Source organism: Talpa europaea (assembly GCF_964194135.1).
Source record: "Talpa europaea genome assembly, chromosome: 2".
Classification (NCBI taxonomy): domain Eukaryota; kingdom Metazoa; phylum Chordata; class Mammalia; order Eulipotyphla; family Talpidae; genus Talpa; species Talpa europaea.
Window position 1 is genome coordinate 157,037,432 of NC_140068.1, and position 11,875 is coordinate 157,049,306.

An 11,875-nucleotide genomic window follows, 5' to 3' on the forward strand; every position below is an offset into this window, starting at 1 on the left:
TGATTCAGTCTTCTTTTTGTTCATCGTGGCCCCTACGCACACAGTACCTGCTGTTGATGTTGCCAGTGAGAGGCCATGTCAAGTAATTGGCCTGGAAACGCAAGTGGAAATCAGTGATGGGGGCTGTTAGAGGCTCAGCTTCGCTGAAGGCAGTGAGGCTGCGAGGCTTGAGAGGGAGAGGTCTGCATTGGGTGTGGAGACACTGCTCGGGTTGCGGGTTGAAGATCAGATGTGGGGTCGTCCCTGCTCGTGCCTGCGGCCATCTTGACCCAATCAGTGTCTGCCTGTGCTGTTGAGCGAACAGCCTGGGTCAGACTGTGATGTCGAATTTATCACTCGCTCTGGGTGATGTAAATGATCCATCATTGTTTGCTGCATGAAGTGAGGGAGGTTGGCCCGCTGGGGCTGATGTGAAGGCAGCTAGAAAAGTTTTTTTGAAACTCTGCATCAGCTGAGCGTAGAGGAAAATTGCTCGCCAGGGGGAATCTCCAAGATGGATGAAGCCTCGTGATTGTATAAATGGGTGCCCAGAAGGGTTCTCATCCACCTGGACGCCCAGCCTGTGCTAGGTTTCAAGGTTTTCAAGGACAGGTCGGCCGTCCGGCTCAAGTACAGTGCTGCAGGCTGCCAGCTGAACCCTTTCTGACCTGGCGCAGGGAGAACCCCAAGGCCTCGGTGAGCTCACACGGCTCGTGCACTGCAGGAACGGGGAGAGGTCGCAGTGAGCCCAGCTCCTCCTCCACGAGGCCCTCCTGGATTGTCGTGCCGTGAAACCCAGACATGCCGTCTGGAGCATAACAGACCTTCAGGGTCTTGCTTGTCGAGGCTGAGGCTCGCGACATCCTCCTTTTATTGGTGCTCTCCATCCCCGGGTCCAGACGTGGCCTCTCCGGTCCCGCCTTTCAGATCCACTGCTTTGGGAGGGGACTTGCCGGGCCTTCGAGCAGACACTGCAGCGACTCTGGAGAGATGACGGCAGCGCCATCGGGAGCCGCTGGGGCTGGGGCTGGTGTTCCCAGGGGGCGCGGGCAGCCTCTGGAGGAAGACACTGAAGACTCCCCACCCGTGACTTCGAGGATGAAGACGTTGCAGGAGTGAGCAGGACTATGGGCTGGCATGGCAGCACCTTCAGCCCGTGTGGCGTGATGGGTGCGGGTGACATGAGGAGCTCCTGGGGGTGGCTTCGGAGCCCCTGGCTGGTGCAGAATTGTTGGGACTGTGCAGGCAGGAGAACAGGCAACTGCAGGGCATGAAGCTGCAGCAGCACAAAGACGATTCACAGTAAGGGCTAAGCACAAGGCTTTGCAGCCTCAAGTTGATGATCATGTGCCCCACACCGGGAGCTTTTCAGTGAATAATAGACAGGAGATGCTCACGGTTTCACTCTCCCCTGCAGCAGCCACGCGGCCGAGTCTCTAGAGGGAGCTCCACCCCGAGAACCCGCGGTCCCCGAGGCCGCCCTGCAGCCTGCGCTCCCCGGGGGCGGCAGCTGGCACAGACGACCTGGAACTGCCCTCCAGGGGGCTCTCGAGATGGACACAGTGGGGCCGGACCCAACGGCTGTTTTTAGCCAAAAAGTTTAAAACAAAAAGATGCATTTGTGAAATGAGGAAAAAGCTTACAGGATTAAGAGAGACTCTCCTGGTGCAGCTAAATAATGTTTGTGTCTAAGCCAGGTATCGTTACAGGAGAATAAAACCTTGGAAAATAAGACATCCAATTTTTATTAATTTTAATTATTTAAAAATTAATTTTTATTTAAATGAAGTGAAACGGTCCCACGGCTGGCCGACTGAAGACCGAGTTCTCAGAAGCAGCGGGGGCGTCCCCGCTGAGAGCCCTCGGTTTATTTCTCCAGTCTGACCTGCAAGCGTGCCTCAGCGTTTTATTTTTTATTTTATATATTTTTTGCATCGTTCATTTTTGTACGATACATGCTTTCTCAGCTCAGGTGCGGCCCCTGTGACCATCACCCTGTCCCTGTGCTCTTCCCGCCCCTCTTCTGACCCCCTCCTCTCTCCCCCCGAGGTGTCTCTGGTTGATAGTTGCCTGCTGATTTTCATTTTCACTTAACGTTTTGTTTTTTTAAGATTTATTTACGCAGACAAGAGCTGGGGTGCAGGCCAGAGGTGCGGGGGGTGAGAGGCTTCAGCAGAGACAGAGCGGGGAGCAGAACAGGCAGACGGACTGAAATCCACTGCTGAGGGGCACCGCGGGGAGACAGGAGGGGTCTGCCGCGCCCTGTGGGTTGCTCCGCGGCCAGCGGGGATCGAACCTGCGCTGCAGAGGCTGCGGGCAGCTTCACAGCCCTGAGCTCAACCCGCTGCGCCGCCAGGGAGGCCCGGTTTTCACTTTGTCATAATAATTTTTTCCCGATTCCTTATTTGGATCCCCCACATTCCTCCTAGGAGCGAGACCATCCAATATTGTTCTTTTTCTTTCTGGCTTATTCACTGAGCATGACCCTTCCAGCTCCCGCCCTGTTGCTGCGAGTGGCAGGGCTTTCTCTGTTTCGATTGTCCTCCGCATTTGAGGAGTAAGTGACGGTGGGGGCCGACCGTGAGGAGACCCGGGGGCAGGACGGGCTGGCGGTCGTCACCTGCTCTGAACATGGGAGGCCGAGGTCACTGTTGCTGGGCCGGTAAAATGACAACGTTCAACACAAAGTCACCCAGACTGTGTGTGTCTGTGCATGAAGTGTGTTGTTTGTGCAGATGTCCCAGGGCTGGCGGTTGCCTCGAGCACCCCCACTTGCTCGGGCGCTGACCCACGGGGGGGCCTCTGGCCCCCAGGCCTGCGTGGCCCGCGAGGTGGTGTCCCGCGCTGCTGCAGGGGACGCTGGCGAGCTGAGCCTGGGGGTGTTGAGTGCTGCTCCCCAACCCTGGGCTTTTGTTGATTGAGCAGAGCGCCTTGGGCGGGGCGGGGGGGTATTTTCAAGTCTTTGGGAAGTTGGGATGGAAATTTCAGCTCAGTGTCCTCCGTGAACTGTGGCTCTCACACCCGTTCACACCCGTTCGTAACGGGCTTGTTCAACGAGCGATCGTGCGGGACAGAAACCGCCGAAACTGCTGCTGTGATCCGCTTGCTCGCTGCCTCCATTTCACCGCTTCTCCGCGCTGAGCGGGATTTACTCATCGGAAAACAGCCGCGGGTCGTCACCGGGTTGAGACCCCCGAGCACACTCGCCGGAGGATGGGGCCGGAGGACGGGGCGTTGTCGAGCTTCCCGCTCCTCGCTTCCTCGGGGTGAATTCCCTCCCTTGTCCTGCAAATGTTTTTTTTTTTAAGATTTATTGACGCGGACTAGAGCTGGGGTGCGGGCAGAGGTGCGGGGTGAGCGGATGCCCGAGCCAGAGCGGGTGGCTGAGAACACTGCCGAGGGCGCAGCGGGGAGGCGGGCGGGTCCGCCGCGCCCTGTGGGCAGCTCCCCAGCGGGGCATCGAACTCGGCTGCCGCAGGTTGTGTCTGAAGCCCGTGCGCCGCCAGGGAGGGCCTGGACACAGGATTCGGAGCTGCCTCTCCCCTCGGGGGGGTCCGGCCCTCGGCAGCCTAGTTGCACCCCGAGGATGAAGCCGCGCCGCTGCCGCCGGCTGGTTTGCACCCCGCGTCACCCGCGCCGCTTGGCCCGGCGGTCACGGTCGCTCTTGGCCGAGCACCCGCGCGACCCGCGGCGGAGGCCGTGGCTGCCGGCCCCGCGCGCCTGGAGGCCGCGGCTTGTGCAGGGTGGGGCGGCGCCTGCCGGCAGGCCGGGGGTCCCCCCATCCCCGCACCCCCGCCTGCCCCTCGCGGCCAGGCCGCGCTCCTGCTGCGGGGGTCCCCCCCCCCCCAGCCGGGCGCGCAGGGCCGCCGGCCACGGCCTCGCGGGGTCCCCTCCCCGTCCCGGGCACGGGCGGGTCTGGACAGGGTCCGCGGGGCGGGGTGGGAGGGGCGCGCGGGGCGCCCCTGGCCGTGGAGTCCCCTCCGCATCCCACGGGGGGGGGGGAAAGGGGCGCCGGCCATGGCCTCGCGGGGTCTGGGCAGGGTCCGCGGGGCGGGGGGGGGGGGTGAGGGGCGCCGGCCATGGCCTCGCGGGGCCCTTTGTGCTCGCCGCGGGGCGGCCCTGGCCGGGCGGGTCTGGGCGGGGCCGGGCCGGGCCGGGCCGGGCCGGGCCGGGCCGGGGCGGGCGGAGGGGCCGGCCCGCCCCCGCGCGCGCCCACGCCGTGTCCCCGCAGGTGGAGCGCATCGTGGACAAGCGGCGCAGCCGGAAGGGGCGCACGGAGTACCTGGTGCGCTGGAAGGGCTACGACAGCGACGACGACACGTGGGAGCCCGAGCAGCACCTGGCCAACTGCGAGGAGTACATCCACGACTTCCACCGGCGCCACCCCGAGCGCCCGCGCGAGCCCGCGCCGCGCGCGCCCCGCGCGCCCCCGCACAGCGCGCGCAAGCACGTGTCGCGGCCGGGGCCCCCCGCGCCGCCCCCCCGCGCGGCCGCGCGCGCCCCGGGGCTGCCCCGCGAGCCCGAGCCGCGGCCCGCGCCGCCGCCCGCCGCGCAGAAGCCGCGCCGCGCCGGCCGGGGCATGGACCTGGCGCGCTCGGGCATCAAGATCCTCGTGCCCAAGAGCCCGCCCAAGGGCCGGCCCGCGGCGGACGGCGCGCCGGGCCCCGGCCCCGAGCCCCCGGCCCCCGCCGAGCGGCCGCCCGAGGACGCGGCGGCGCCGCCCGAGCCCGCGCCCGCGCCCGAGCGGCCGGCGCCCGAGCGGCCGGCGGGGGCCCTGCTGGGCCCGGGCGCCGAGCGCGCGCGCATGGGCAGCCGGCCGCGGGGGCCCCCCCTGGCGCCGCAGCTGGCCGCGCCCGTGGCGGCCGTCGTGGCCGCCGGCCTGGCCGTCAACGGGAAAGGTGAGTGTCCGTCCGCCGCCCGCCCCTCCCCCAGGCCCCACCCTCCCCTCCCCCAGCACCCCTCCCCCAGCACCCCGCTCCCTTCCCCCTCCGCACCCCTCCCCCTCCGCACCCCTCCCCCAGCACCCCGGCTCCCTTCCCCCTCCGCACCCCTCCCCCAGGCTCCGCCCTCCGCACCCCTCCCCCCCGCACCCCTCCCCCAGCACCCCGGCTCCCTTCCCCCTCCGCACCCCTCCCCCCCGCACCCTCCCCCGGCCCCTCCCCGACCGCGGGGTCAGGGCGCCTGAGTCGCCCCGGGCCCTGCTGGCCGCGCCCCGCCCCGCCGGGTGCCCGCTGTGCGGGTGGGGGCGCCCGGACCGCGGCCCCGAGTCTGCGGGGCGCCAGGGCCCTTCTGGGGGCGCCCCCTGCGCCCCGCCCCTGCCCGCTGCAGCGCGGGCTCCCTCGCGCGTCCCGGGGCGCCGGCCTGGCGGGCGGGGACCCTCCCCAGGGGGGCGGCCCGAGGGCGGCGGTGGGCGCTGGCCGGTGGCCGCCCCGCCCCGCCCCGCCGACGTGGCCGCCCCGCCCCCCGCGGCCCTGCGCGCCCGCCCGCCCGCCCGCCCGCCGGCCCTGGGCGCAGACGGCCCGACCCGCGATGCGCCGCGCAGCGCCCGCCGAGCCCCCGCGCGCCCGCGGCAGCGCCGACGGGGGAGGCGGCCCGCCGGGAGCCCGCCAGCCCCGCGCCGCTGGACGCCGCTGCCCGCGAGGTGCCCACGGTCGGCCGCCCCCGCGGGGGCCCTCGGCCGGCCGGGCGGTGGGGGGCCGGGGCCCGCCGGGGCCGGCTCGGGGGGGCAGGGCAGGCCGCCCCCGCACTGGGGTCCGGGGGGGGGGTCCCCGGCCCCGGCGCCCTCTGTCTGGGGTGGGGTCTGGCCCCCCGCGGGAGGGTGGCGCCCTGTCCCTGGGCGCGCCGTGGCCCCCGCGCCTCGGAGGGCAGCGCCCGAGCGCCTGGCCGGGCGTCCACCCTTCCCTGCCCTCCGCGTCCCGGAGACCCCGTTCCCTCTGGCCGCAGAGGTGGGGGGCTGGGGGCTGGGAGCCCCGCGGCAGGCCAGCCCCTCCCCGACGGGACATGTCCAGCCTTGCAGCTGTGCTGCTGCCCCTGCGGCCGGCCCGGGGCATGGCGCGCCGCGGAAATTCCAGCGGATGCCTGGGCCGGTGGGCCCGTTCCCCGTGGCCACTCGGCGCGCAGAGCCGCAGTTGCTGTCGCTGCCGGGAGCGGCCTGGGGTGGGCCGGGCCGCCGGCGGCCTCACGTCCAGGAGGCTGAGCCGTGGCCCCTCGAAGCCGCGTCGGCCGCAGCCCGGGCAGGACGCCGCTCCGGAGCCGTCCTGCGGGACCGCGAGGCTGCGGGTGGGGCGGCCGCCCTCCGCCCCCGGCTTGGGCCGGACCGGCCACGGCCCGGGTCCCCGGGCCCCAGAGCAGCCCGACGGCCCGGGCCCGCTGGGGACACCCCAAGTGTCCCCCGCCTGGACGCGGCGGCTTCCAGAGCCCGGGCTCCGGGCCGCGCGTCTGAAGGGCCTTTCTGGCCTCGTCCTCCTGCCCTTGCGGTGGGTTGGCCGCGGGGTGCGACGGCTGCGCCCGCCTGGCGCCGCCAACTCGGCCCCGGTCGTCTGCCACGTGGCCCCCCGGCCTGGGCTGGGGGCGCGCGGTCCTGCCGCCCTGTCCGTGCTCCGGGCGGCGCGAGGGGTGCGGACGCCCTGGAGGCCGTGCGCCCAGCGGGGCCCGGAAGGGGGGCGCCCCGCGAGGGGAGGGTCCCGGGCTTTGAACACGCGCCTGAGCCCGACGTCGGGGCGCCTGCATGCGGGGTTCCAGCAGTGGCGAGTCCCGTCCCCCGCCGCCATCCCCCCGAGGCGCCAGCCGGCGGGGCGGGGCCCCCGGGCAGGCCCGGAGCTGGAGGCACGGCGCGCGCCCCGCTGCTGTCCGGCGCGCGCCCCGCTGCTGTCCGGCCTGCGCCCCGCTGCTGTCCGGCGCGCGCCCCGCTGCTGTCCGGCCTGCGCCCCGCTGCTGTCCGGCCTGCGCCCCGCTGCTGTCCGGCGCGGGCCCCGCTGCTGTCCGGCGCGCGCCCCGCTGCTGTCCGGCCTGCGCCCCGCTGCTGTCCGGCCTGCGCCCCGCTGCTGTCCGGCGCGCGCCCCGCTGCTGTCCGGCGCGCGCCGTGGCCGGGCTGCGGGCCCAGCGTGGGTGCCGCCCGCGGGGCTCCCTCCCCAGGACAGCCGCGCCCGAGGGCCAGCGCTGCTCGTGGCTCGCACGCCAGGGGCGCGGGCGTGAGGTTCGCGCTGTTCGGGGCGGCCCGTGGGGTGCCGCTGCCCGGCGATGCTGGCGCGTCGCGTTGGCGAAGCGCGAGACCAAGTCCCCGGGCACAGACCTCACCCGGCAGGCACCGGGCACGCTCGTCTCCCCAGGGTCGTGCCCACGTCGCCGCGGGTCGCCCCAGAGCTCGCGGGCGGCCCTGGAGCAACGAGTGCCAACTCGGGGGGCTGTGGAGGTGCTTCCTCCGCGGTCGCCTGGAGAGACGCGCTGGGAACGTCGCCCCATGCCCAGCAGGGCGCGGGGTTCTGCGGGCAGAGCCTGGCACGGGCGTGGCCGCCCGCCGCGTCCTGAGGCCTCTCCTTGGGCTCGGCCGCGAGAGGGGGGCTGCCCGGCCCAGTTCCGGCGTCGCTCCCGCGGCCGGGGGTCTCGCCTGCGCGCTCTGCACGTCGGGTCGCTTCGGGGTGCCGAGCGGTGCCTCCCACTTTCGGGTGCTGCCCCTCGTTCCCGCTCGGCCCGGCCCCCAGGCCGGCCACAGCTGCCTGTGGGTCTGCGCCCCCGAGTCGGGGCCGGGTCCCCGCGTGCCGGCCGGGGGCCCACGCCGGCCACCGCGGCCCGCGCCCCCCACGCCCCGCCGAGGCTGGGGCGCTGGCCCCGCACCCCCAGAGGCCGCCCGGGACGCTGAGGGCCGCGGGTTCCGGAACGTTCCGTGCGCCCCGCCCCGTCCTGGGCGCGGGCTGTGCGGGGGCGCGGGCTGTGCGGGGGCGCGGGCGGCGGGGCTGGCGGGCGGGGCCGGGAACAGCCCGGCGCCCTCGCCCTCGGCCGGTCGCCTCCGCTGAAGACCCGCGCAGGCAGGCGGGGCTCCTCGGGAGCGAAGAGGGGGCGCCCCTGGGGGGCGGGGGCGCGGCAGGAGGCCCTAGTTGCGCGCGCGGGTGGGGGGCGCCCGAGGAAGCGGGGGGCGCGGGCCGGGCGGGGCGGCCGGCGCGGGGGAGGACCCGGGGAGTCGCCCCCGCTGCCGGGAGCCCGCGAGGGCGTGGGGGGCCCCGGCCCGGCTGACGCGCGCCCCCCCCAGGCTCGTCGCCCTTCATGGACGCGCTGACGGCCAACGGCACGGCCGGCCTGCAGACGTCGGTGGGCAGCGTGGCCGCGGGCAAGAGGAAGCTGCTGGACGAGCGCCGCGACCAGCCCTTCGACAAGCGGCTGCGCTTCAGCGTGCGCCAGACGGAGAGCGCCTACCGCTACCGCGACGTGGTGGTGCGCAAGCAGGAGGGCTTCACGCACGTGCTGCTGTCCACCAAGTCCTCGGAGAACAACTCGCTGAACCCCGAGGTGGGCGCGCGCCCGCGCCCGCGCGCTCCTGCGCCGCCCCAGGGCTTTCGGGCGTGGGCAGCGCCCCTGGAAAGGCCCCCGGGCAGCATGGAAACCACGGAGGGGACTTGAGGGTCTTCGACAGCGTGGAGGGCAGGGGCGGGGGGGCTTGGAGAGCCCCGGTGGGGGGCGCTGTCCTCCCGCCATGCCGAGGCCCCGTGGACACCAGGCCATGGGGCCCCTGGCCGGGCCAGGCTCTCACACCCGTGCCCCCCGGACCTCGCTCCAGGCGCGGGGCTCGCAGCCCGAGGTCACCTTGAGTGGCCGCTGAGCAGCCGGGCAGTGTTTTCAGGCAGGAGAGGCCGAGCCCCTTGAGGCCACCTGCGCGGGCCGGGGCTGGGGCTGCGGGCTGGGCCTCCCGCCTTGCTGACCGGCCGGGTCGTCCATCCCGAGCCCGGCTGCCGCTCTGGGCTCCGCGGGGCTGCGGGCACGGGTGGGTGGGTGGGGGGGGGCGCTGGAGGACTCAGCCCCAGGCTGGAGGGACCAGCGGGGTCTGGCGGCAGCGGCTCTGCACTCACCCCGCGCCCACCCGGCGCCCCGCAGGTGATGAAGGAGCTGCAGAGCGCGCTGAGCACGGCGGCCGCCGACGACAGCAAGCTGGTGCTGCTCAGCGCCGTGGGCAGCGTCTTCTGCTGCGGCCTGGACTTCATCTACTTCATCCGGCGGCTCACGGATGACCGGAAGCGGGAGAGCACCAGGATGGCCGAGGCCATCAGGTAGGGGGTGGGCCGGAGGCCCGGCCCTTGTGTCCAGCTGCCCCCCCGCCAGCGGCCAGGCTCCTTCCCTCCAAGCTCAGGACGTGCCTTTTTCTCGTGTCTGGGCGGCAGGTCCACCAGGGCCTCCGCGAGCCCTCGCAGACCCCAGGAGTGGGGGTTCCAGGGCCGGGCGGTCTCCAGTGGGCCGCAGCCCAGGCCTCCTTGCCCCGGTGTCTGGAGGGAAGGGGCTGGCGGGGGCGTTGGCCGTGAGCTGCCCGGCTGACTCCTGCCTGCCACTGTGCTGGCCTGGCTCTCCGTGGGGGTGGGTTAGGGTTGGGGGGGGGCCGCCCAATCCTGTGGGCCTGCGGCCCCGAGTGCCTCGCGGGAGCCGCCCTGCCTGGTTCTGGGTCCCGTCGGCCGCTCGCGCCGGCGCGGGGTGACCGGTAGGCCTTCCCGCAGGACCTTCGTGAACACTTTCATCCAGTTCAAGAAGCCCATCATCGTGGCGGTCAACGGCCCAGCCATCGGCCTGGGGGCGTCCATCCTGCCGCTGTGCGACGTGGTGTGGGCCAACGAGAAGGCCTGGTTCCAGACGCCCTACACCACCTTCGGGCAGAGCCCGGACGGCTGCTCCACCGTCACCTTCCCCCGCATCATGGGGGGTGCCTCCGTGAGTGCCGCCCCACCCACCCCACCCACCCCACCTGCTCGCGTCTTGGCGCGCGGCTGTCCTCACGGCGCAGGGTTCGTGCTGCTGGCCTGGGCCCGGCTTCCCTCTGCGGTGCCCGGGGTGCCCACTCCCGGCAGCACTGGGCGCCTCAGCAGGACATCCTCGCCCCACCCACGGCCCCGCCCCGCCCCTCTTGGCTGCCCTGCGGGTCCCCGGGCAGCGGGCACCTGCGTGTCTCCCTGAGCCTCCGAGGCCACTGTGGCGTCTTGTGATCTTCAAGGGGCAGCCGCGGAAGAGACGGCGGCCATTTGGGCATGTCGCGTCTGCCTCCCGCTGCCTCGCGCACTGGCCTCAGCTCGCCCTTTTGCGGGAGGACGCCCACCCTCACCACCGTGGTGTCGGGCTTTGGGGGCGATCTCAGCCGGGCGGCTGCAGAGGGACGGTAGAAACTCTGGTGCTTGCAGGGTGGAGACGGCATTGACGCCTGTGGGGTCCTGGGCGTGAAGGACCCTGGGCAGTGGCCACGTGGACGCCTCCAGCCCAGGTGGCCCCATTCTGCAGGCCCCGGAGCGTTGAGTACCGGGCGGTCCCGCCTGGACCCAGCTGTCGTGCCTGGCCCAGCTCATGCGCCTCCGTGGGGAGTGGAGTTGGCATCTCCCCTGAGCTCCGCTGGGGCGGCCACCTGGGAGCTGGGGCCGCGTCTCGTCCTGGTTGTGCTCCGCTGGGCACGGGCTCACCTGGGTGGTCTGCCCTGGGGACGCGCCTGCAGCAACCCCCCTCACAGCCGCCCTCCCCTCCCCTCCCCCAGGCCAATGAGATGCTGCTGAGCGGGCGGAAGCTGACGGCGCAGGAGGCCTGCGGCAAGGGCCTGGTCTCGCAGGTGTTCTGGCCGGGCACCTTCACCCAGGAGGTCATGTTCCGCATCAAGGAGCTGGCCGCCTGCAACCCCGTCGTAAGTGGGTCCCCGCCCCGGTAGCTCCCCTGCCAGTGCCCCGACCGGCCGCCACCCGGTCTGTCTGCGCCTCGGCCACTTGTGGTGCCTGACCGCTTGCTGGGGGGGGTGGTACAGGGGCCCCGCCAGGGCACCGCTGAGCCGCTGTCCCCGCAGGTGCTGGAGGAGTCGAAGGCGCTGGTGCGCTGCTCCATGCGGGCGGAGCTGGAGCAGGCCAACGAGCGGGAGTGCGAGGCCCTGCGCAAGGTGTGGGGCTCGGCCCAGGGCATGGACTCGATGCTCAAGTACCTGCAGAGGAAGATCGACGAGTTCTGAGCCCCACGGCCCGGACGCCGCGCCAGGCCTGGAAGCAGGGCGCCGCCGCCGAGCTATTTATTACCCAGGAGTTCTACGTACTGTAACTTTAAATAAATAACTACAAAGCTCCTTCGTTCGACGTCGTCATTTTGTGCCCAGCTCCCCGCCGTGTGCAGAGCGCGGGGCCGGCGCCCCCCTCCCGTGTCTCTCTCTGGCTGGCGTCTCAGGGCCCGGGGGCAGGTCGAGGACACGTCCTCGGTGGTGCTGCGATCACCGTCCCTTCGGGAACAGGCCCGCAGGCTGCGGGCGGGCCTCGCCCCGGCCCAGGCAGAGAGAGAGACCGAGCGGGCCCCCCGGGTCCCCAGACCCAGCCGCGTGAGCCTCCCGCACGAGCGATTTCGCCGCGGAGCCGCGCGGGCCTGCCCCGGCTCGTGCACACTTGGGCGCGAGCGGAGAAGCGGCCTCCTCTTGTTCCTCTGCTCTGTTCGGTCTCACCCAGTTGTCACGAAGGAGCCGCCGCGCCTGGAGAAAAGGCTCTGGTTTCGGGGGTCACCGGCGGCGCCCTGGCTGCCTGGTGTCGGCCGGCGGCGGCGGGAGGGGGCTTCAGTCGTTGGTTTCTCTGACCCTTTGGGGAACGGCTGCGAGGGCTGCTTTGTGTCTGGGTGAGACGGTCCTTTCTTTGCGGATTTGGTTTGTCTCCAGGCGTGACCGCTGTATCCCACCAAAAAGTAATAAGTATTT

General features: G+C 71.9%; 1 protein-coding gene across 1 annotated transcript in view; it reads left to right on the forward strand.

Moving 5' to 3' along the window:
• The window catches only part of CDYL (chromodomain Y like), a gene marked incomplete at its 5' end in the record, with an annotated part of 29,864 nt that extends 18,561 nt beyond the window's left edge, over positions 1–11,303 (forward strand). Inside the window, 6 exons of the mRNA XM_084228278.1 lie at positions 4,211–4,877; positions 8,225–8,481; positions 9,064–9,236; positions 9,675–9,885; positions 10,694–10,837; positions 10,994–11,303. Of these exons, the coding sequence (XP_084084404.1) occupies positions 4,211–4,877; positions 8,225–8,481; positions 9,064–9,236; positions 9,675–9,885; positions 10,694–10,837; positions 10,994–11,152 (1,611 nt within the window). The 3' untranslated portion in view covers positions 11,153–11,303. The remainder of the gene's footprint in view (positions 1–4,210; positions 4,878–8,224; positions 8,482–9,063; positions 9,237–9,674; positions 9,886–10,693; positions 10,838–10,993) is intronic.
• Between the last annotated feature and the right edge of the window lie 572 nt (positions 11,304–11,875).